The 25,367-nt window shown below is 45.4% G+C and overlaps 1 protein-coding gene across 1 annotated transcript in view; it reads right to left on the bottom strand.

Moving 5' to 3' along the window:
- pcsk5b (proprotein convertase subtilisin/kexin type 5b) overlaps positions 1 to 25,367 on the bottom strand; it is a 330,784-nt gene that overhangs the window by 40,395 nt on the left and 265,022 nt on the right. Inside the window, exons 23-26 of the mRNA XM_034170406.1 lie at positions 23,987 to 24,187; positions 19,280 to 19,348; positions 1,688 to 1,748; positions 1,453 to 1,598 (exon numbers count right to left, since the gene is read on the bottom strand). Coding sequence (XP_034026297.1) covers positions 1,453 to 1,598; positions 1,688 to 1,748; positions 19,280 to 19,348; positions 23,987 to 24,187 — 477 coding nt within the window. The remainder of the gene's footprint in view (positions 1 to 1,452; positions 1,599 to 1,687; positions 1,749 to 19,279; positions 19,349 to 23,986; positions 24,188 to 25,367) is intronic.

The following is a 25,367-nucleotide window of genomic DNA, read 5'->3' as shown; positions in this document are numbered from 1 at the left end:
ATGAAATCCATATAGTTTTTGAAAAAATAAAAAGGACCGTTACTTTATTGACAGCCCTTGTATATATATATACACACGAGGTCTGTGAGTAAAGAAACGTACCTTTTTATTTTTTTCAAAAACTATATGGATTTGAATCACGTGCGATTACATCAGCCAACCTTGAACCCTTGTGCGCATGCGTGAGTTTTTTCACGCCTGTCGGTTACGTCATTCGCCTGTGGGCAGGCTTTGAGTGAGGAGTGGTCCACCCCTCCCGTCGGAATTCCTTTGTCTAACAACTTGCTGAGAGACTGGCGCTTTGCTTTATCAAAATTTTTTCAGAACCTGTGAGGCAGATCGAAGTGGACACCATTCGAGAAATTCAGCTGGTTTTCGGTGAAAATTTTAACGGCTGATGAGAGATTATGGAGTGTAACTGTTGCTTTAAGGACTTCCCACGAGCGGGATGTCGCACCGCGCTCTGAGGCGCCGTCGTCAGCCTGTTTCGAGCTGAAAACCTCCAAATTTAAGCCTCTGTTGACCCAGGACGTCGTGAGAGAACAAAGAACTTTCAGAAGAGGTCAGGATCAGCAGTTTATCTGGACATTCCACTGTTTAAAGGAGATTTTGTAATGAAAGACATGCGGATGGATTGGCGCGTTGGCAGGCAGCCGGCGCGGCGCGCCGCCACAGGAAAAACACCTCCGTGTTGATAACCATTTGTAAAAACCAGGCGGCTTTTGATGGCTTTCAGTAGAGTGAGTATCTGAGAAATTATTTAACAGCTGGACATGTTCCAACTTGTCCTTAAGGCTTCCAACGGAGGTGTTTTTCCTGTGGCGGCACGCCGCGCCGGCTGCCTGCCGATGCGCCAATCCGTCCGCACGTCTTTCATTGAAAGTTCTCTGTTCTCTCACGACGTCCTGGGTCAACAGAGGCTTAAATTTGGAGGTTTTCAGCTCGAAACAGGCTGACGATGGTGCCTCGGATCGCGGCGCGACATCCCGCTCCGTGGGAAGTCCTTAAAGCAACAGTAACACTCCATAATTTCTCATCAGCCGTTAAAATTTTCACCGAAAACCAGCTGAATTTCTCGAATGGTGTCCACTTCGATCTGCCTCACAGGTTCTGAAAAAATTTTGATAAAGCAAAGCGTCAGTCTCTCAGCAAGTTGTTAGACAAAGGAATTCCGACGGGAGGGGTGGACCACTCCTCACTCAAAGTCTGCCCACAGGCAAATGACGTAACCGACAGGCGTGAAAAAACTCTTGCATGCCCACGAGGGTTCAAGCTTGTCTGATGAAATTGCACGTGATTCAAATCCATATCGTTTTTGAAAAAAATAAAAAGGCCCGATACTTTTCTCACAGACCTCGTATATAAATTGTCAGCAGAAGAGATATTGTGTAGTAGTGTGCTGACCACAGTTCTTGTTTCACAACACAATTTGTAAAAGCTTTGGAGTAGTACCAGAGAGATAGAATCCGTCTTCACACTGGTGACACTGTGACTGATCACAAAGGACACATCGTTTGTCCTCACATGGAGCGCACGTCATGGTTGCGTTGTCACTATAGGTCTGATCTGGACAGAAGCGATGACATTCTGTGTTCAACCTGACACACAGACAGATGTTGGAAAGACATAAATATGTTTTGTTGCAAGGTTTTTTTTAAATAAGGTAAATTTGAAGCACAGTACATACTTGTAGTATCCAACTTCACATTGGAGACAGGTAGTTTCTTGCTGCAGATCTTCTGAACTCTCTGATGTGAAAATCAAAACATTAATGAGTGAAATAGCTGATGTTTACATCTCAAAGTAAAATTAGAAAAACAGCTGGTGAAATCATGAGCTGGAGCCTGCAAATGTTTTCAGCACACGAGTGTTTCTGTAGAAATGTTTTTTATTATTATTATTATTATTATTTTATTTTTTCCTTCTTGAATACATATGCAAAAAAAAAAAAACAAATGTGACATTCCCAAATGTTACTGAGATGAAGGGGAGAGGGGATCTAATATTACAGAGAGCTTTGTCTGTTTTATTTGAGTAATGCATCTTTTCACATGAATGGAAACTTGATTACTTTTAAGCTGCATGATTCCACAAAAATGACCAAGAGGGGATAATAACTGATGAATGATGACTTGATAAGCATGATCTTCTTGTAAACCAAAAGTATTCAGTCGTTACCATCACGGGGCATGCTCCCATGAAGATATGAACGGTTCATTCTAAGCTTCTGAAGACATATCTATTCATTGTCGCAGGTAAATATACACTAATTATGAGATGGCTATGAATGCTATATTCCATTTCTGCTAATAAGTGCCCCTAAATCCTACACACTGTAGCTTTAAATTACGTAGCTCTCCTGTCATCATCATCATCACATTTCAAGAGCGATGAAGATGTAAAGCACTTACAAAATTATCAAAATAAAATTAAAATAGTATGATCACCAATGTGGAAAATTTGAATTTTATATTCCATACAGTCTACCAAACCCAGTAACAGTTCCCTTTATTAGCAGCAGGAGGCGCTCTGACCACACACTTCAATGTGCATTGAGAGGGAGGCAGCCTGCACAAGCCTTTGAACTCATGCAAAAGTCAAAGACTTTTCAGCTTTTGGATCTGTAACATCTGTGAGTCTCACCATGGAGACTTTAACCACATGGCACAAGACTTTGTGCACCTCATAAGACAAGTGTACTTTGCTGAATTCAACAAAAACATGCATAATGTGAGTGACAGGCTGCACAAAATCCTCATGATATTAGCTGTTTGAATGCTGAGTGCATGTGCAGGGTCATTGATAAATAATTCACCTGTTTGTGTTTGTACAAACACTCCAGGGAGGACACTCATTTTCCTTCCAGACTAATTCATGCCCCCTGTCAATCAAAGCCCTCTGACTGGGAAGTGAGAAAGAGCAGCACTGTCATCAGTTCATCTGGTGGTGTCAAAATATGGCCAAACATTAAAGAGGTAGGAAAGGAAAGGAAAGGAAAAGGTGATAGTGGGTGAAGGAGAAAAGCGAAAAAAAAAAAGTCACTCCTACAGCGTCCTCCGGGGACACTCTGAAGAAAAGCCTCCACCGACACTCCCTCGCTTTCCCTCCAGCACCCACAGCTTAGCACGGCACTGGTTTGTGCTTCAACAGTCGACAAGCCACTACCTGTGAAAGCAATTACTACTCCCACAGACAGGCTGAGAGAAAGGAAGGATGGGAGGGACAGAGGTGAGGAACAGGGGAGAGAGGGAGCCGGAAATCATACCTTCAGGCTGTGTCTGCCTGAGCACCTGCATAAATAATAGGGGGGCTACGAAACTTAAACCTGCACACAGACAATAAATCATGGACACACATACACACAGGATGCACATATTTAGAAGCTGCATGTACTCACATGCTACATGATGACGTGCACACGTTCACAAAGACAGGTGATGGCAAGGATGGAATAAGAGTCACTTCCATCAACACTGACTCACTGATGATCACAAAATATTTGAGGTGTGTGTGCGTGCGTGCGTGCATGCGTGCAAAATGTGTCCTGGATTGGAGTCCAACTCTCCCACAAATAAATAAATAACTTATTGTCCACCAACAACAAAAAGAAAAGCAGCATGTCAAAATATATAAAATATCATGACATAGCTTTTATGAGATGAAAGTATAGCATATTCCTTGATAATTGTTAAAATCAGTGATAAAAATACTAGTTTTATTGCTTTCCTGAAGGATACAATGAAACAGGAACATACTTAAAAAAGAAAAAGTCCCATATAGACCATGTGGTCCATTGATGCTGTTGCTTGTCCATAGATTCTGTGGCATGAAGCATAGCAGAGTCTACAAGGTAAGCAGGTTACATCCCCGGCCAGGTAGTGTGACCAGGAATCAAACCCAGGTCTACATATTAGTAGCCCATCTCCTTAACCCTCTGACCTACTGCTTCTTAAAAAGAAGGCATTTACACTTTGCCAAAAAGCACATAGGAGACTCAGTCCATCAATATGTATGCCCTAACGGTCATCAGATACACTGTTAGAATAATAAGTTGGCCAAAGGAACATACAGTATATGTCACGTATGTCAAGACACGGAAACACCTCACAGTGCACTGAGCATTTCATCCAAAATCCAGCACCCTGAGATCTCACACTATACATTCAGGAAGAGTGAGGTCAAGAAGCTGGCTCCCAGGGACAAATCATCGAGTACCTCTGACAGTAGAACACAGAGGGTGGTGAGGAGGAAGACATCATGGAAGATCAGATTCCTCTATGGGGTGGATCACCAGCAGATAGAGGAGGTAGCTGACATCAAGAAATTCTACCTATGAAGGCTGAGCTGAAGGACAGCACAGAGGCTCTGATCATGGGATTTCAATAACAGGTGCTGAGCACCAGGTTGATAGAGATAAGGGTCTACCATAGCAGGCAGGACAAGAGGTATTAAGGTGTTACAGGGCTTCAAGACAAACAAGCCCTGTGCAACCAACCAGATATGGCTGTGATTGACAAGGAGCAGAAAAGGAGAGATGTGGTAGACGTAGCAATACCAAGCAGTGTTAATTTTGACAGCATATTTAGTCATCTTGACTAAAATGTCAGTTTTAGTCATCTGAAATATTTTGGTTTTAGTGTAGTTTTAATCGACTAAATCTACAGGAGCATTCGCTGACTAAAAGGATGTCAAAATCCAACCGCTTGTCTGCATCATGACACGGGTGTAATGGCTCAAGTAGGGAATTGCCTGTTGGGGTGAAATACGGTGGGGGCCTTGTGTGCACCGTGGCCACTATGATAGCCATGAAGGCCCAACAGGAACCATGAACAGGAGATGGCTAAGGAGGCTCTGGTGAAACAAGAAGTCCAAACGTTCAGTCCTAGAAACAGCTAAGATACTGTGCAGTAGAGGTGTGGGTGAGAAATTATTTATTTATTTATATATACTGTATATAAAATACCTTGAATGGAATCTGACTGTGAAAGATTCTGCAGGCTTGGAACCAACACCAGGTTGGGTCAGTTCATTCCCTGGAGGCTAGATTGGACTAGTGTGCCTTAATTGAGAGAGTGGCGTCAACTCAGAACATGGCGCCATTTTAGTTCTAACTGCGCTGAACTATTGAATGAACCTTTTATGTTTTCAACATTTTTTAAATCATTTAGGGCCCCTTCACACATAGTGCGAATATGTACAACTCAGGGTGACTCCTGGCGGTAGAGCTGCTATGAGTGCACCACGAAACACCGCGCCAAGGAGCAGGCGTGCACGATGCCGGTGCGATGGTTTGTGGACGCGATGTTGTCTTTCGAGCAGGAACACAGTGCGAGCTGCTCGCACTGTGTTCCATGGGACGAGGTGCACCACATCACGCTGTTCAGGTGAAGGAAAATGAAATAAAAACCAGCTAAATAATTAGTGAATATCACTGGGTTGATATAAATAATACATAAAAGGGGACACAATACAGAAGCCCGCGGTTAAATAACCCTGGATAAATAATGCCACTCACAGGATTTGATTCATACAGTCTGATTACGAGACAGAAACTTTAGCATTGTGCTACAATCACTGCCTTGTAACAGGAGTGTGGAATGGCTAAAATCAACAAGCAGATAAACATATTTTCTAAAAAAAGAAAAGAAAAAAGTGCTGTGATAACAGCATTTGGTACGGTGTATTTCTGTTGATACATAACTGAAAGTGGCACATTTGTCATACTGTTGGGTTGCCCTGGTCCTGCGCGCCGCTCACAGCCCTCACGGCCCGACACGCGTGTCCTGTCAGACGTGACATTCAGACCACCTGCTGCATGTCCAAACAGACTGATGGTCCATTTTTATGTTTTTATGTATTTCCACACAAGCACACACACGCGCGTGTCCATCAAAACACGGGACGTGCTGCAGCTGTGATGTCCAGAAACGGAGATGTCTCAACAGCTGTGGGCAGCCAGCTACGCCCCCTGTCCTGTCAGCGCACAGACCAAGATGTCACTCTGTGATCAGATGAGAGATGCCTCACCTGCTGGGGGGGGTGTGAACCACACATACACGTGTTGGTGGGGAGCAGAGGGAGCGTGCGAAACACACACACACACACATGTTGTTGGGGGAGCCGACACTCTGGCACGCCACATGTGCAACTTCACAGTCATGGGGCACTTAGACAAATTTCACATCCAGCTTGACATTGATTGTCTGCTGACTGTTTTCGTGCTACTAGTACAAATGACCACATATTTTTTAAGTGCCATGCGACCGGGGTTAGATGTTCGTGTGTGTCAGCTAGAATTTGGCCAACACCTGCTGGGAGAGGGATCGATGGGCTCGCACAGTGCACACTCTGTCTTTCAGCCGCTGGTGTTCGCAAGTAGTTGTAGCAACAGGTGTATGAGGCAGCTACAATTTTACACATTTTGCACACGATTCCTGCTTCATGCACACTTTGTGTGCAAATCGACCAAGTTCACACTATGTGTGAAGGGGCCCTTAACCACATACAGCAACACATCCAGGTACAGGTGCTATCAAAATAAATATAAAAATACAGTAGTTAAGCTACCAAATTTACAGTTTATGATGATTTAGTTAATTAATTTAAAGCCTGATTTAAGCTTCTGTAACTCTGTGTCATGCAATGACATGCGTGACAGTTTTAAATGTCTTCGTCTCTGGATTATACTTTATTCTGGACTAATTTGTCCCTCAGCAAGCTTTTCTTTCTACAGTCATCAGCTCCAAATCAAAGATAAGCTGTACATTTTCCTCTTTTTCTGACTTTGTGCTGTAAATGTGCAGATGTTTCTGATCCATTTGTAATCAGCGTGCGCACTGCAAAAACTATTAGAATATGATGGCAGACAAAGGAGTGAAAGCAGAAAAGCCTTTTGTGTCTGATTTAACAGGTGCACGTCAGGCTGCGGGTCTGAGTCTGAGCACGGTGTGAAAAAAAATAAACAGCCGGTCTTTTAATCAGGGAAATGACTCTGGTCCCACTTTACTCAAATCGGTGTCTAGTGAGTTTTACTGTACATGGGGCGGAACAATAAATTTACCTGTCAAAGCTTTGATGATGAAGTCGACTTCCATCCCACACAGCTGACTTTATTTTCCCAAATGTTTCTTCTGTTCAGATCTAAAGGGAATCTGTACATCTTGAAGCCCTTGTTGTGTCTATTTGTGCCTCCAAATGCACAACAACCTGGCATTTTCAGCAAATAAATAAATAAAATAGCTGGATTTCCATGCAGACAGATTAGTAGCAAATGCTATTTTGGAATCAAGATAGCACCATTAGTCACATGACAGTTTTTTTTTTCCGACTAGTCATGTCGTCACTCTCTCAATTAAGGCACACTAGATTGGACCAAATCAGACTATAGTATAATTTGAAAAGGGAAATTTTCAGCGCATCTGGAAAGTATTCACAGCACTTCACTTTTTCCTCATTTTGTTATGTTACAGCCTTATTCCAAAATGGAGTAAATCTGTTGTGAAGGTGTAGGAACACGGAGCCACAACAGGGGGCGTTAAATGAACAGACAATGGACAAGCCAAACAGTAACAATTTAATGTTGTGAAGTGCACAACGGAATACAGACAAATACAGTTTTGGTACCACAGACAATTATATGTTGAGTGACGTGTGGGCAGCCTTGAGGATAGGAGACGTCCGTCCTGAACAGAGCCGGATCCCACACGGCCTTCACCGCCAACGGATCTGAAGAACACCGGAGCCGCCAAGTGGCCACCGTCTCCAGCTGTCAGACCTGGTACTGCTGGCAGAGAACAGAAAACAGTTTTGATGAGTGTGAGTTCGCACACTCAGTAATCCCACCGTCTGTGTTCTTTAGGGAGGGAGCACCTCCACCTCTAGTCACACACTCATGCAGCTCCTGTCTAACCACTTATCTGGTTGGGGTGTGAAGCGAAGCCGTCGCTGATCACACCAAACTCCAATCCCACCGATAAGGCACACCACAGGAAAGCGGCTGCAAAAGAGTTCAAACTAAGACACAGTTTTCAGTTTAGCGGAGAATTACCTCTTCTAGTGGCTGATTTCTCGGCGAGGAGGTGGAGTTGCAGTCCGGCCTTTATGGTGATGTTGATGAGTTGGCTGAGTGACAGCTGTCACTCCCAGTGGCTCCAACGCCCTCTCGTGCTTGAAGCCCGCACTTCAAGCAGGGCGCCTTCTGGTGGTGGTGGGCCAGCAGTACCTCCTCTTCAGCGGCCCACACAACAGGACCCCCCCCCTCAACGGACGCCTGTAGAAGTAGGCCAGGAGGGCCGGCTCCAGGAGCGTTTTTCGGGTCCGTATCCTTCCCAGTCCACCAAATACTGGAACCCCCGGCCCTTCCGACGGCCCTTCCGACGGACGTCAATGATCCGGCAGGCGGCGGCGCCGGTCCGGGGGCACAGAGGGGAGAGGAGTGGCAGGGTTTGAGTCGTGACACATGAAAAACTGGATGTATCCGCAGTGAAGCTGTCAGCTTCAGCTTCACTGCGGCTGGACTGAGGACCTTTAGGATGGTGAAGGGTCCTATGAATCTGTCCTTTAGTTTTTGGGATTCCACTTGTAGGGGAATGTCCTTTGTGGATAGCCAAACCGCCTGCCCGGGCTGATACGTAGGGGCCGGGGCATGCCGGCGGTCTGCATGGGCCTTAGCCCTCGTCCGGGCTTTGAGCAGGGCAGAGTGGGCGGTACGCCACACCCGACGGCACCTCCTCAGATGGGCCTGGACCGAGGGCACCCCGACCTCTCCCTCCACTAACGGAAATAATGGGGGCTGGTACCCCAAACATACCTCGAATGGGGAGAGGCCGGTGGCAGATGACACTTGGCTATTATGAGCATACTCGATCCAGGCCAGATGGTCACTCCAGGCCGTCGGGTGCGCGGAGGTCATGCAGCGGAGGGCCTGCTCCAATTCCTGATTCATCCGCTCTGCCTGCCTGTTCGTCTGGGGGTGGTACCCGGACGAGAGACTTATGGTGGCCCCCAGTTCCCTGCAGAAACTCCTCCAGACCTGGGAGGAGAACTGAGCACCACGATCTGAGACAATGTCCGATGGAATCCCATGCAGACGCACGACATGGTGGACCAGGAGGTCTGCAGTCTCCTGGGCCGTCGGGAGCTTCGGAAGGGCCACGAAGTGGGCCGCCTTGGAGAACCGGTCCACTATCGTGAGGATGGTAGTCCTGCCCTGGGATGGCGGGAGGCCCGTGACGAAGTCCAAGCCGATGTGAGACCAGGGGCGATGAGGCACGGGCAAAGGCTGGAGGAGACCCTGGGTCTTTTGGTGGTCCGCTTTGCCCCTGGCGCAGGTGGTGCAGGCCTGGACGTACTCCCGGACGTCGGCTTCCAGAGACGCCCACCAGAAGCGCTGCCGGACAACTGCCATGGTTGTTCGCACCCCTGGGTGGCAGGAGAGCTTGGAACCGTGACAGAAGTCCAGGACTGCAGCTCTGGCTTCTGGTGGGACGTAAAGTCTGTTCTTTGGGCCTGTCCCCGGGTCCGGGTTCCGTGTCAGGGCCTCCCGGACGGTCTTCTCCACGTCCCAGGTGAGGGTGGCCACGACAGTGGACTCGGGGATGATGGTTTCGGTTGGGTCTGACAGCTCGGTCCTGACTTCCTCTTCGTGCACCCGGGACAGGGCGTCAGACCGTTGGTTCTTCGTCCCGGGGCGGTATGTGATCCGAAAGTGAAAACGCCCGAAGAACAGTGACCAGCGGGCTTGCCTGGGGTTCAGACGCTTGGCGGTCCGGATGTACTCCAGGTTCCGATGGTCTGTGAAAACCGTGAATGGCTCCAAAGCTCCTTCCAACAGGTGTCTCCACTCCTCCAGAGCCTCCTTTACCGCAAGAAGCTCCCGATTGCCGACGTCATAATTCCTTTCAGCCGGGGTCAACCTGCGGGAAAAATAGGCACATGGATGGAGAACCTTGTCGGACTCCCTGCTCTGGGACAGCACGGCTCCTATCCCTGAGTCAGAGGCGTCCACTTTGACTGTAAACTGGGGACTTGGATCGGGCTGCACCAGAACTGGTGCAGTCGAGAACCGGCGTTTCAACTCCCTAAACGCGGCTTCGCACTGATCCAACCAGGTGAAGGGGACTTTTGTGGAGGTCAGGGCTGTCAGGAGACTAACCACCTGACTATAGCCCTTGATGAACCTCCGGTAAAAATTAGCAAAACCGAGGAACTGTTGTAGTTTCCTACGGTTTGTTGGTTGGGGCCAATCTCTCACCGCCGCTACCTTGGCCGGATCGGGTGCGACGGAGTTCGAGGAGATAATGAACCCCAGGAAGGACAAAGAAGTACGGTGGAACTCGCACTTCTCACCCTTCACAAACAGCCGGTTCTCCAACAACCGCTGCAGGACCTGACGTACATGCGTAAAATGAGTCTCAGGATCCGGGGAAAAGATGAGTATATCGTCTAGATATACGAAGACAAACCGATGCAGGAAGTCCCGCAAGACATCATTTACCAAAGCTTGGAACGTCGCGGGGGCATTAGTGAGGCCGAACGGCATGACCAGGTACTCAAAGTGACCTAACGGGGTGTTAAATGCCCTCTTCCATTCGTCTCACTTCCGGATCCGAACCAGGTGGTACGCATTCCTAAGATCCAGTTTTGTGAAAATTTGGGCTCCATGCAGGGGCGTGAACACTGAATCTAACAGGGGCAGAGGATATCGGTTGCGAACCGTGATTTCGTTCAGCCCCCTGTAATCAATGCATGGACGAAGTCCGTCATCTTTCTTGCCCACAAAAAAGAAACCAGGGAGGTGGAGTTCCGGATCAGCCCGGCAGCTAATGAGTCCCGGATGTAGGTCTCCATTGATTCGCGTTCAGGACGTGAGAGGTTGTACAGCCTGCTGGACGGGTACTCAATGCCCGGGATCAAATCAATGGCACAATCGTACGGACGGTGCGGGGGAAGGGTGAGCGCCAGATCTTTGCTGAAAACGTCAGCAAGATCGTGGTACTCACTTGGCACCGCCGTCAGATTGGGGGGGGACTTTAACCTCCTCACTAGCTGTCACACCAGGCGGAACTGAGGATCCGAGACATTCCCGGTGGCAGGTTTCGCTCCACTGAGCCACAACCCCAGACGGCCAATCAATCCGGGGAATGTGCTTTATCATCCAAGGATAACCCAAAATCACACGGGAGGTAGAAGGTGTGACATAAAACACAATCTCCTCCCTGTGATTACCAGACACCACCAATGTCACTGGTTGTGTCTGGTGTGTGATTAATGGAAGAAGGGTGCCATCTAGTGCCCGTACCTTCAAAGGTGAAGGTAGAGCCACTAGAGGGAGCCCGACTTCCCTTGCCCATCTGCTGTCCAGCAGATTCCCTTCCGACCCCGTGTCTACCAGTGCTGGGGCGTGAAGGGTCAGATCCCCACTCAAAATCGTAACTGGGATGCGTGCGGATTTACGGGGTTTCCCCGCATGCATATTATGGCCCACCCTTAGCCCAGCTTCTAAGGGCCGGCGTTGTCGTTTAACCGTTTGGGGCAGTCCCTCTGTAGATGCTCACTCGAGCCACAGAAAAAACACTCCCCACAGACCAGCCTCCGTTGTCTGAGCTTCGTCAGCAGGGGGAGCTGTTGCCACACGAGAGTCACGGGCTGTGGAGCGTGGGGAAGACGGCACCCTTTCGGACCCAGAAGGAAGAGGGACGTCTCGTGCCCGGCCACGCCCCCTGCCCTGCTCTTGACGGTGTTCCTCTAATCGGTTATCTAATCGTATAACCAGATCAACAAGCCCATCGAAATCCTGCGGTTCATCCTTAGCCAGTAAATGCTCCTTCAGGACCAGAGACAGTCCGTTTACGAAGGCGGCGTGGAGTGCAACGTTGTTCCAGCCGGACCTTGCTGCCGCGATGCGGAAGTTGACTGCATACTCTGCTGCACTCCGACGCCCCTGTCTGATTGACAGCAGCAAGTTTGATGCAGATTCGCCTCTATGGGGGTGATCAAAAACCTGCTTGAACTCCCTCACAAACCCAGTATACGTCGTTAGGAGCCGTGAATTCTGCTCCCAGAGCGCCGTAGCCCAGGCGCGTGCCTCTCCTCGAAGCAAATTTATAACGTAAGCCACCCGGCTAGCGTCTGACGCGTACATGACGGGACGCTGTGAAAAGACGAGCGAGCACTGCATTAAGAAGTCCACGCACGTCTCGACACAGCCTCCATACGGCTCCGGAGGGCTTATGTATGCTTCAGGGGATGGTGGGGGGGTTCGTTGAACGACCAGCGGAATGTCTGTCTCAGGCCTCCGGTCAGCAGGAGGAGGTGCTGCAGCAGCGCCCTGAGCCTGCACTTCCACCTGGGCGGTGAGAGCCTCCATCCTCCGATTGAGAATCACATTCTGCTCGGTGACTAAGTCCAGCCGAGCAGTGAAAGCGGTTAAGATTTGCTGCAGCTCACCTAACACGCCTCCTGCTGACGCCTGTGCACCTCGCTCTTCCATTGGCTGTTCAAGCGATGGTTGACGCCCCTCGGGATCCATGACACTGGCCGAGAAATCCTGTTGTGAAGGTGTAGGAACACGGACCCACAACAGGGGGCGTTAAATGACCGGACAATGTATAAGCCAAACAGTAACAATTTAATGTTGTGAAGTGCACAACGGAATACAGACAAATACAGTTTTGGTACCACAGACAATTATATGTTGAGTGACGTGTGGGCAGGCTTGAGGATAAGAGACGTCCGTCCTGAACCGAGCCGGATCCCACACGGCCTTCACCGCCAATGGATCTGAAGAACACAGGAGCCGCCAAGTCCTGGATCCCCAGGTGGCCACCGTCTCCAGCTGTCAGACCTGGTACTGCTGGCAGAGAACAGAAACAGTTTTGATGAGTGTGAGTTCACACACTCAGTAATCCCACCGTCTGTGTTCTTTAGGGAGGGAGCACCTCCACCTCCAATCACACACTCGTGCAGCTCCTGTCTAACCACTTATCTGATTGAGGTGTGAAGCGAAGCCGTCGCTGATCACACCAAACTCCAATCCCACTGATAAGGCACACCACAGGAAAGCGGCTGCATAAAGAGTTCAAACTAAGACACAGTTTTCAGTTTAGCAGAGAATTACCTCTTCTAGTGGCTGATTTCTCGGCGAGGAGATGGAGTTGCAGTCCGGCCTTTATGGTGATGTTGATGAGTTGGCTGAGTGACAGCTGGTGCTGATGATGTGTGACAGCTGTCACTCCCAGTGGCTCCGACGCCCTCTCGTGCTTGAAGCCCGCACTTCAAGCAGGGCGCCATCTGGTGGTGGTGGGCCAGCAGTACCTCCTCTTCAGCGGCCCACACAACAAAATCAATTTTTCCATCAAAATTCTACCCACAACACCCCATAATGACAACATGGAACCCTCAAAGCAACAGAAATGTTTCTGTACTCCTTCCCCAAATTTGTGCCTTGAGACAGTCCTCTCTCAGGGATCTACAGACAATTCCTTTGACTTCATGTTTGATTTGTGCTCTGACATGTACTGCCAGTTGTGGGACCTTATATATAGACAGGTGTGTGCCTTTACAAATCATGTCCAATCATCTGAATTTACCCCAGGTGGACTCTGGGATCTGTAATCTGTAGAAACATCTCAAGGAAGATCAGTGGAAACTAGATGAGCTCAATTTTGAGCTTCATGGCAAACGATGTGAATATGTACGAGGTCTGTGATGAAAAAAGCGGTCCTTTTTATTTTTTTCAAAAAATAAATGGATTTGATTCATATGTTTTTACGTCAGACAAGCTTGAACCCTCGTGCGCATGCGTGAGTTTTTTTCACGCGTGTCGGTGACGTCATTCGCCTGTGGGCAGGCCTTGAGTGAGGAGTGCTCCACCCCGCCCGTCGGAATCTCTTTGTCTGAATAGCCGCTGCTGACGGTGCGCGTTGCTTTATCAACATTTTTTCTGGACATGTGAGGGATATACAAGTGGACACTATTCGAGAAATTAAGCTGGTTTTCGGTGAAAAGTTTAACGGCTGATGAGAGATTATGGGTTGTTTCTGTCGCTGTAAGGACTTCCCACGGAGCGGGACGTCGCGCAGCGCTTCCAGGCACTGTCGTCGGCCTGTTTCGACCTGAAAACATTCTAATTTAAGGCTTAATTCACCCAGGACGTCGTGAGAGAACAGAGAAGATTCAGAAGAGGCCGGCATGAGGACTTTATGCGGACATTCCACTGTTTAAGGACATTTTGTAATGAAAGACGTGCGCGCAAATTCGCTGAGTCGTTTCCGTGACGACTCGGCGAATCTGTGTGCGCCGCGAGAGGAAAAACACCTCCGTGTTGAAAACCATTTGTAAAATTCAGGCGGCTTTTGATGGCTTTCAACAAGTGAGTAACTGAGAAATTGTTTAACAGCTTGGGCATGTTCCAACTTGCCCGTTAAGGTTTCCAACGGAGGTGTTTTTCCTGTCGTGACCCCCCGCGGTCGGGTCCGGCCCGACATGCGACTCTGCCCGCACGTTCTTTCATTACAAAATTTCCGTTAACAATGGAATGTCCGAATAAACTCCTCATGCCAACTTCTTCTGAAAGTTCTCTGTTCTCTGACGACTTACTGGGTCAACAGAGCCTGAAATGTGGACGTTTTCAACTTGAAACGGCGAGACGCTGCCGCCTTGAAGCGCAGATCGCCGTCAGGCACCGTGGGCTGTCCTTAAAGCGACACTTAACACACCAAAATCTCTCATCAGCCGTTAAAATTTTTACCGAAAACCAGCTGAATTTATCGAATGGTGTCCACTCAGTTGGGCCTTACAGTTTTTATCAAACAAAGCAGCAGTCTCTGAGCCATTCCTAAACAATGAAAAAACGACGAGAGGGTGGGCCACTCCTCACTCAAAGACTGCCCACAGGTGAATGACATAACCGACAGGCGTGAAAAAACTCTCGCATGCCCACGAGGGTTCAAGCATGTCTGATGTAATCACACGTGATTCAAATCCATATGGTTTTTGAAAAAAATAATAAGGTCCGTTACTTTTATCACAGACCTTGTATATACATATGATTTCTTAGTTTTGTTTTGTTTTTTTAATAAATTTGCAAAAATCTAAAAAAAAATAAAATAAAATAAAATTTCACATTGTTGTTATGGGGTAGTTGCATGTATAATTTTCAGGAAAAAATTTATTTCATCCATTTTCGAACAAGACCGTAACATTAAAAAAAGTGAAGCACTGTGAATAAGTGAAACCAAACCACAGCTCCCTTCACAAAAATGGCTCTCAGCAACAAACAGAACCTTCAGTTTGTTTCATCTTCACTCCGTCACACAGCCAATCAGCTCAATCTCTGATCTGCTTAAACACATTGTTTTGGTCGCAGAATTCAAGGATTCAAAAGGAGTTTATTGTCATATGCACATAGGAACATGTTCCCTGCACAATGAACTCTCTTTGTGTTTCGTAACAGCACCTGTGTGGTGGGGTGGCTGCGGTGAGAGTGAAGAAAGATATTACACTCAGAATTTATCATGATATAATAACAGGACATCTCTTCAGACAGGTTCAGCACAATAACATCTTTCCTGGCATGTTGGTAATCAACATTACTGATGTAGCTTGTACTGACACGGTGATGGGTGACATTCAGCTAGTTTAGTTCAGTCTAACTTTCACATCCATTTAGTAATGTTTTGTGATCATGCTGAAGCTCATTTAAGGTTTGCTGCGCAACATTTAGACAATCCTGTGAAACACTGGGAGAATATAGTCTAGTCAGATGAAACCACAACTGAATTCTTTGGATGCCATAATACACATCATATTGCTGATCAGCTCAAAAACACCATACCAAGAGTGAAGTTTGGAGGTGGGAACATCGTGGTGTGGGGCTGTTTTTCAGCAGACAACACTGGCAAACTTCACAAAATTGAAGGAAGGATGAATGAAAAAATGTACAGAGACATTCTTGATAATAACCTACCAGGAGGATGAAAATTAAACAAGGGTGAACATTTCAGCAAGACAATGATCCCAAACACACAGCCAAAGAAACTCTCAGTTTGCTTCAGATAATGAAAATAAAGCTGCTGGAATGGCCCAGCCAATCACCTGATTTCACCTGACCTTGAGTTCAAAGAAGAGGTCCACAGAACCTTCAAGATTTGAAGACTGTGTGGAAGAATGTGGAGAAATTGGCCAAAATCACAAAGTATGAAGTATGTACGAAGTATTAAATTAATTTCAGTCAGCGTGTTCAATATTTTTTCCCTGTCATTTCACATTATTACGCATTACTTAAATTCTGTACTTTTTGTTTTGATTCATTTGTATGTGTGGATTCATTGCATTGTTACCGGCATCTGTTCAAGTTCAAGTTCAAACAACTTTATTGATCCCTAAAAGGGCAATTCAGGGGCGTGAGTCATGTGTAAAGAGTTCGTATCAGTCTCTGTCCATGTGTGCATAAAGTCTGGAGTTGCCTTGACAACAGCAGGCTGTAAGGGAAGGCAGATAAGACAGGAGCTGAATGCTTCACCAAGGCTGTTGAAATCCTTCTGGAGGAAAACAAGCGGGGTGTTTTGAACTTCAGTAGCTGATAAGGCTGCCATGTTTTGAGTTAGGCAGAGGGACACAGAAATTCCATTTGTAGCTCCTCTGACCGTTAAAATCCAATTTATGAATATTCCCTAGTCTCCAGCACATGCAAGGCAGATATTTGCTCCAAGATGTTTTCCAACTTGCGTTTGAGTTCAAACGTTAATGCAGTCTGAGATTGTACCACCTTGCCCACTTCATTAATCATGATGGACAGATGTGGGGTTGTGGTTCTGGTAGCAGCCATCTAGACAATTTTGCGGTAGGTCAGGGCAGCACATAACCCAATCAGCCCCAGCCCTCCTACCATAAAAGCAAATAAAAATAAATCTTCGACATCTTCCACAGAGAGCGGTGCCAAGCACGCAACACACCACTTCTCCCAGGCGTCAAGAACATAGTCCGCAGGATAGGTTCCATCTGGGCATGCAGGGTCCCTCAGCCCTGATTTCCTTGTTGAAAAAATGGTGTCAATCGTGTTGAAGACCAGCTTCCATGGTTATTTTAAATATTGCTTGAAGTATAGCTTGGAGAATGTGGTGAATATTTCATGTCAGTAGTGCTTTTATATATATATATATATATATATATATATATATATATATATATATATATATATATATATATATATATATACACATATATATATATATATATATATATATATATATATATATATATATACATGTATGTATGCAAAACATGTGAAATCAGCACATCAACGGGGTGGGTTTAGGCCATAAATAAAAATAAACATAAACTACATCACTCACAGAGTACATAGTCCCACTAAAGCAAAAGCCAATGCAGAAGGTAAAAAAAAAAATTAAGCAAACTGTTTGTGTGCATTAATGGAGTCAATTAGGTTATAAATAAACTACAGCACTCACAGAATCTAGATAACATTTGGGCATAGAAAAAAAATCTAAGCATGTCGGGGGTTAAAGGCTATACAAGCAAGAGGATTCTGAGTGCTGTAGTTTATTTATAGCCTAAACTGACTGTATTGTTGAGGTATGCACTTTGAAATCTTCATTTACTCTACTGCGATGGAAAAACTAAGAACTTGGTCGTTCTGCAAAATTAGCCAGTGAAATATTTAATCTTAAATATTGACTTATTTATTCTTCACTCAGGCAAAACTGGGTACCTCAGCTAGTCAAATATAAAATAACAGCTGTTTATAATATAAATTCCATGAGGGCTTTTCATGTGGTGATGAATACTGCAATGTACACGTCGGCGTATACCAGACCTGAGCTGAGTGTTCTGTCTGGAGAATGATATCTATGGAATACAAGGATAAATACTGGCACCAGTGGACCATAAGGACTTGTATGGGTTGTCATGAGTTAACAAGTAGACAGATATTCTGTGCTGCAAATACGTCTCACACTGAGAGAAATGTTGACACAAGTGCTTGGAGAGCACGTATCTCTACTAATACCGTTGTCAGGAAAAGTCATGAAGTCATTTTCAGAATATCTTATCACTTGTTCCCAATAGACCCCCCCCCATCCTAAGCAAACACACACACACACACACCTGGTGGGCTTCTGGACAGATAAGGGTATTATAATCATACGGTTCATTTCTTTGTTCAATAGTCAAGAACTGCAACAAAATTCTAGACTTATCTCCAATTTTTGGGGATGGGGGGACACACCTGACTCGCAGTGTTAAAGAATTTTGGGGGGGGGGGGATCTTGGCACCTAATCTGTACCCAGATCTATTTAAAAAATAATAGGACAACCTGCATACCAACCAAACTAACTGAAGAATGAATTCAAAAACTGAGGAAGAAAAGATTGTGTGGTATGCGTTATCTTCCACCTTTTTGTTCCTGCCTGATTCATGATGCCACATCTCAGGAACTGTTGGTCATTATGTCTTAACTTTATCAATGTAATGAAACATTTTGTCAAAACTGAAGTGTTATTATGGCAATGACCAAAAACAAACAACAGTACCGTGATGCCACACCCACATTTGAAAGGAACAGGCATATGAGAACATGTTACATGAGCTCAAGTTCTTTAACAAATAAACATAACACAATTACATAATATCAGCTGCTTCCTATATATCAGTGTAGTGGCTTGTGTTCTGACCAGTCGGCTAAAAACCCAGGCACTGGCCAGAGTATCCTCTGGCTGTCAGGGGCGTGAGACCTATTGACTACCACATGTACAGCAACTCCTGTCGGCCTCCTTCAGTATTTAGCTTCAGTATTTGATAGTCATACCAATCCAATATCATTGTCTATCTTGAAACAACAAATCTGCTAATACATACGTGTGTGGATGTACTTTGCTAAATTTTTTTATTCTAACCATCTAACAAACCATGACCTCAAACTGTAAAACAAATATTCTACTTCACTAAATGAAAATATACATACATAGCTCACAACATGACTCAGATGTACAACTGAAGACTCAGATTGGATCTGATTTTGTTGATATTACTTTATGATGCCCAATCCAGTAGTTTGGGCCAATATCAGATCAAAACTGATCCAAAATATCAAATGACCACTCACACCCCAACCCCCAACCATTTACCACTCGTTAAAAAAAATCTGTTTTGCGATCCGTTTATGCTTGCAACATAGTAGTGTAACAAAGAAAATTTTGTAAGCAAATAAGCTGACATACAGAGTGAGCACGGACACAGCCAGGCATGTGGTGTACTTACTACGTTTACATTTTTTGCAGCCTTCATCACACGGCAGGCAACCCCCCTCCTCTGCATCCGCCACCTCTCCTAATCAGCACAAAAGATAAAATGGGTGGGAGAGAGATGTTACAGATGAAAAATTATTTTAAATGACAGAAAGACATGAGAAAGACAAAAAATGCATAGTCCTCTGATATTCTTCCATTGTTAAAAAAAAAAAAAAAAAGATAATTGTAAGAACTTGGGGGAGGTGATGGTCTACTGGTTAAAGCGTTGGGCTTGAGATCCTCGGTTCAAATCCCAGCCTGACTGGAAAATCACCAAAGGCCCTTGGCAAGGTCCTTAATCCCCTAGTTGCTCCCGGTGTGTAGTGAGCACCTTGTATGGCAGCACCCTCACATCGGGGTGAATGTGAGGCATTATTGTAAAGCGTTTCGAGCGTCTGATGCAGATGGAAAAGTGCTATATAAATGCAGTCCATTTACCATTTATTTACCATTTAGAACTTAAGGAAAATGGCTGCAATAAATTTTTGACTTTGCTTAATTTTAAAACAAACTGTTGTATTTATATAACTCAAGCGTCAGTGCAGCCAGTTACCTTGAGTTTTCTCAACTTTTTGTACATAGTAATGGAATATATATATATATATATATATATATATATATATATATATATATATATATATATATATATATATATATATATATATATATATATATATATATATATATACGAGGGCTGTCAATAAAGTATAGGTCCTTTTTATTTTATTCAAAAACTATATGGATTTCATTCATATGTTTTTACGTCAGACATGCTTGAACCCTCGTGCGCATGCGTGAGTTTTTCCACGCCTGTCGGTGACGTCATTCGCCTGTGAGCACTCCTTGTGGGAGGAGTCGTCCAGCCCCTCGTCGGAATTCCTTTGTCTGAGAAGTTGCTGAGAGACTGGCGCTTTGTTTGATCAAACTTTTTTCTAAACCTGTGAGACACATCGTGGACACGGTTCGAAAAATTAAGCTGGTTTTCAGTGAAAATTTTAACGGCTGATGAGAGATTTTGAGGTGATACTGTCGCTTTAAGGACTTCCCACGGTGCGAGACGTCGCGCAGCACTCCCAGGCGCTGTCGTCAGCCTGTTTCAAGCTGAAAACCTCCACATTTCAGGCTCTGTTGATCCAGGACGTCGTGAGAGAACAGAGAAGTTTCAGAAGAAGTCAGTTTCAGCATTTTATCCGGATATTCCACTGTTAAAGGAGATTTTTTTAATGAAAGACGTGCGGACGGGTCCGCGCGTCGGGACGCAGCCGGCGCGACGCTCCGCCATAGGAAAAACACCTCCGTTGGAAGCCTTAAGGACAAGTTGGAACATGTCCAGCTGTTAAACAATTTCTCATATACTCACTCCACTGAAAGCCATCAAAAGCCGCCTGGATTTTACAAATGGTTATCAACACGGAGGTGTTTTTCGTGTGCCGCCGCACCGCGCTGGCTGCGTCCCGACGCGCGGACCCGTCCGCACGTCTTTCATTAAAAAAATCTCCTTTAACAGTGGAATATCTGGATAAAATGCTGAAACCGACTTCTTCTGAAACTTCTCTGTTCTCTCACGATGTCCTGGATCAATAGAGCCTGAAATGTGGAGGTTTTCAGCTTGAAACAGGCTGACGACGGCGCCTGGGAGTGCTGCGCGACGTCTCGCACCGTGGGAAGTCCTTAAAGCGACAGTATCACCTCAAAATCTCTCATCAGCCATTAAAATTTTCACTGAAAACCAGCTTAATTTTTCGAACCGTGTCCACTTCGATGTGTCTCACAGGTTTCGAAAAAATTTTGATCAAACAAAGCGCCAGTCTCTCAGCAACTTCTCAGACAAAGGAATTCTGACGAGGGGCTGGACGACTCCTTGCACAAGGAGTGTTCACAGGCGGATGACGTCACCGACAGGCGTGGAAAAACTCACGCATGCGCACGAGGGTTCAAGCATGTCTGACGTAAAAACATATGAATGAAATCCATATAGTTTTTGAAAAAATAAAAAGGACCTATACTTTATTGACAGCCCTCGTATATATAGTAATACTTGGGGATTAATTGCCTGATGATCCTCTGGTCTCGAGCCCACTGCTTTGACCTCAAGACCATCACCACCCCTCCCCCTATCAATTGGTTAAAGATTGACCTGTGGTTGCCATAAAACACTAATATCTATTGGTCAGATGACCTTTGACCCTGGGTAAACTTTTAAGGTCTAACTGTAGGTCATAACAGTTAATCTTAAACCAATATGGATTAAATATGGTGCAATGGGTGATTCTTATCATAGAAATAAAATGAACATGAGAGCATCACTGAGCTTATTTTCATCCACCATCTTGTGTGAGGAACTACCCTTCCAGTTTTTGGTAATGATCATTTATTGTAAATGGACTCCAGTTGCCTTCTCTTTAACTCACATTAACTGATTTTCATAATTGCGTTCTTGTGTATTGAAATTGAATATTTATCACATCAAACTTTTAGTTGCCATTTGCAACACCCAGGCAATGGCTGTGGTATTATGATTCTGAAGCGGCACATTGGCTCAGTGGTTAGCACTGGTGCCTCACAGCAAGAAGGTCATGGGATCGCTTCCCGTCCTTTCTGTGTGGAGTTTGCATTTCTCCCCGTGTCTGCGTGGGTTTCGTCCGGACACTCCAGTTTCCTCCCAAAATCAAAAACATGTTGATTTAGGGTCTGCTTTTTTCCCTGACCAAGACAGTGTCTCTACATCTGGAGATGGTCTCCAGACTCTGGCTGCCCACTGCTCCTAGTGGTTGGATTGTGTCTAACTGTAATTGGGACGGGATAAATCCAGAGGACACATTTCTTTGTATGTACAACGACAATAAAGGCCTTTCTTCTTCTCATTCAGTAGTTAACTAGTAGACTGGCTGTATCCATTCCAAAACATTTGTAGTTTAAGAAATAAACAGTTTGTTTTGTTTTCATTCTGTAACTTCATTCAGTCCCTTTAACTAGATGGTGGTTACTTGTTATTCGTTGGGTCAGCCAATGACAATCTGCTCTTGTGATCAAGATTGATCTCACAGAGGAGAAATTCACATGTTACGTCAGCTCTTAAAAAATACACAAGATGGGTGCAAGTAGAGGAAAATGTTCATTAAACAGCGTGTGCAAGGATAAGCAATAAAAATAATACTTGTAACAGTACGAGACATAAGAAATGAGGTAGAATATATATATATATATTTACTAATTTATTTAATTGTTTTGCCAAATATCTGTTTGTTACCTTATGATTAATTGGAAGAGAAGGGAAATCTGGATAAATGTTAATGAAGCACCTCAAATGTAAGATCAAATATGGAATATTCACATGTACACATAACCACATTATGGTAAGATTACAGTCAGTCTGGATAAGAAACAATTCATCTGCATGAATCGGTGTCGACCCCGTAATGTATGGGTATCACCTTCTCTGAGTGGTCATTAAAATAATGATTTTTTAATCCCATTGTTGTTTTTGTTGCTAAAATTGTTTTGTAGTGTATTATGGCTTATACTTGTTTTGCACTACCTTTATTTACTTGCCTCAAAACATAAAAAGAACAAGAGTGTGACAAATAAATGTTTGGGTGAGGCCAGCAGATGAACATGGACACCACGTTTGCTACAGACTGTGTGTTTTCCACTGTGGATCATGTTCAGACGTGCCCACCACATATGCTAAGAATTTACTGTTGTCCTCCTGCTCGTATATGCTCACATACAGCGCAAAGTCCCATCATTAACCTTCATCGACTCCTTACCTGCTCCCACCTACTTTTATCGCTTTTATCAAATGTTTTTAGTGCTCTTTCTCAATCCTCCTTTGGCAAATATCCACATTTGATCACATAGCAAGTAGTGCGTTCATCTCTTCTAATCTGTCAAAGTATTACAGTCAATTTATCAAATGTTCTGGAGTCTGTAAGGCAACATATCCATGAATTTACTTTTACTAAGATATTTATGTATTAAACACCATCACATTTTGAAGGCTTTATGGGTTTTAACAGTAAAATAAATTCCTTTTTTGATCCTTAGGTTGTTTTGTAAAATAGATTACAGTAATCACAAACTGACATATTAAAAAATGCCAAACATTCAAAAGCACTTTGAGTTTATTTGACTGAAATATTACTTTTAGAAACTGAACATTTAACTGAGACACACTTTTTTATTTTACAGCTAACATGAAGACCACTGTCACTGAAAGTCAAATTATCTTAAAACATGTATATTTAATGTCAAACTTCAAAGCCACATCAGAACTACATATGTTCATTGAAATCTGACTTGGTGAAAAGGTTGGGTTTTAGTTGATGGTATTAAATATGGGGCAAATGGGGCAACACACGTGTGTTGTGTGTGTGTCGTTTGTTATGGGTCGGTCTTGGTTTGCTCAGCCCTGCTGTTGACCAAGGCAGGGATGTACATCTGGAGCTGGTCCCCGGGCACCTAATGGCGACTTCTGCTCCTACTGGCAATTAGACAGGCTTCTTTGGGAGTGAGGGCAACGTAATGATATATGTACGCTAATAATTTCCTCTCTGGTTTATCGTGTGCTATTATTCATAGACATCACCCAGCTTGAACACATCCAGCAATAATGTGTAATCCAAACAAATACTGCATAAGAAGCAAAGCTCCATGTGAATCATCCAGTACGTCTCACCTGCGCCGCACTCCAACGCCACACAGCGACCATTTTTGAGCCTGTGCCCCGAATTGCAGTGAAGGCAGTGATCCGCGGCCGTGCAGATCATGCAGTCAGAAGAACAGGCTGCACAAGTTTTCATTTCGGAGTGGAAGAATCCTTCTGGACATGTATCTCGACACTGCTGCCCAAACAGGTATCTGAGCACCCCAAACTTATCTGGATGGAGCAGAAGAGTCACCAAACTTTATGGGAAAATGTTGTGTGCAGGCAAATATCAGATACATCATTACTACAAGTTTAACACGTTCCACTGCAGTTTTTTTTTTTTTTTTTTTTTTCAAAAGGCTGTATCTAACTTTAAAAGGTCATCGGAGCTGCAGCTATTATTCAGTGTCACTGATAAAATCAACTGCTGATTACTACAACCACATTAGTGTGTTGTGAAAGTGTAGGAACACGGACCCACAACAGGGGGCGCAAATGAACGGACAATGGAGAAGGTAAATAACAAGTTTTACTGTTGTGAAACGAGCACAACCAATACAACAATCAACAATTTGGGATTAAGCCGAATTCTGCTGGTGTCGTGTGGGCAGGCTCGAAGGTAGGAGACGTCCGTCCGAGTCGAACCGGAACCACCCAGATCTCCTCTGCCACCGAACCCTGGAAATACTGGAACCGCCAAGTCCCGAAGTCCCAGGTGGCCACTGCCTCCGCTCGTCGGATCCGGTACTGCTGGCAAGAGAGAGCAACAAACACACAGGTGTGGATGCGGCTGCACCCAGTAACACGGAGAGGGAAGAAGCCGCCTCCACCTCTCGTCACGTTAAAACAGGAAGGTGAGTACTTATCCAAGCAATTGGCTTTCGGTAGTCAGCTGTCCTGAAAGGTTTAACACGTATTATCAAATATACAGAATATGCTGCAGAGTAGTTTACCTCTATCTCAAGGCGATATCTCGGCACTGAGGTGGAGACGCCGTCCTCCTGATATACCTCGGTGCTGAGTAGAACAGCTGTGTCTGGTGATGGGTGACAGCTGTCACCCAGGCTACTCCCATGATGCGGCAGCGCCCTCTGGTGCCTGGAGCCCGCACTCCAGGCAGGGCGCCCTCTGTTGGTGGTGGGCCAGCAGTACCTCCTCTTCAGCGGCCCACACAACAGGACCCCCCCCTCAACGGGCGCCTCCTGGCGCACGACCGGGCTTGTCCGGATGGCGTCGGTAGAAGTCGGCCAGGAGGGCCGGGTCCAGGATGAAGCCCTTCTTCACCCAGGAGCGCTCCTCGGGGCCGTACCCCTCCCAGTCCACCAGATACTGAAAACCCCGGCCCATCCGACGGACGTCAAGGAGCTGGCGGACAGTCCAAGCCGGTGCTCCGTCGATGATCCGGGCAGGA

The sequence above is a fragment of the Thalassophryne amazonica genome, chromosome 5 (genome assembly GCF_902500255.1).
Source record: "Thalassophryne amazonica chromosome 5, fThaAma1.1, whole genome shotgun sequence".
Classification (NCBI taxonomy): domain Eukaryota; kingdom Metazoa; phylum Chordata; class Actinopteri; order Batrachoidiformes; family Batrachoididae; genus Thalassophryne; species Thalassophryne amazonica.
The sequence above is the reverse complement of the archived record's forward strand: the minus strand, read 5'-3'. Positions and strand labels throughout refer to the sequence as shown.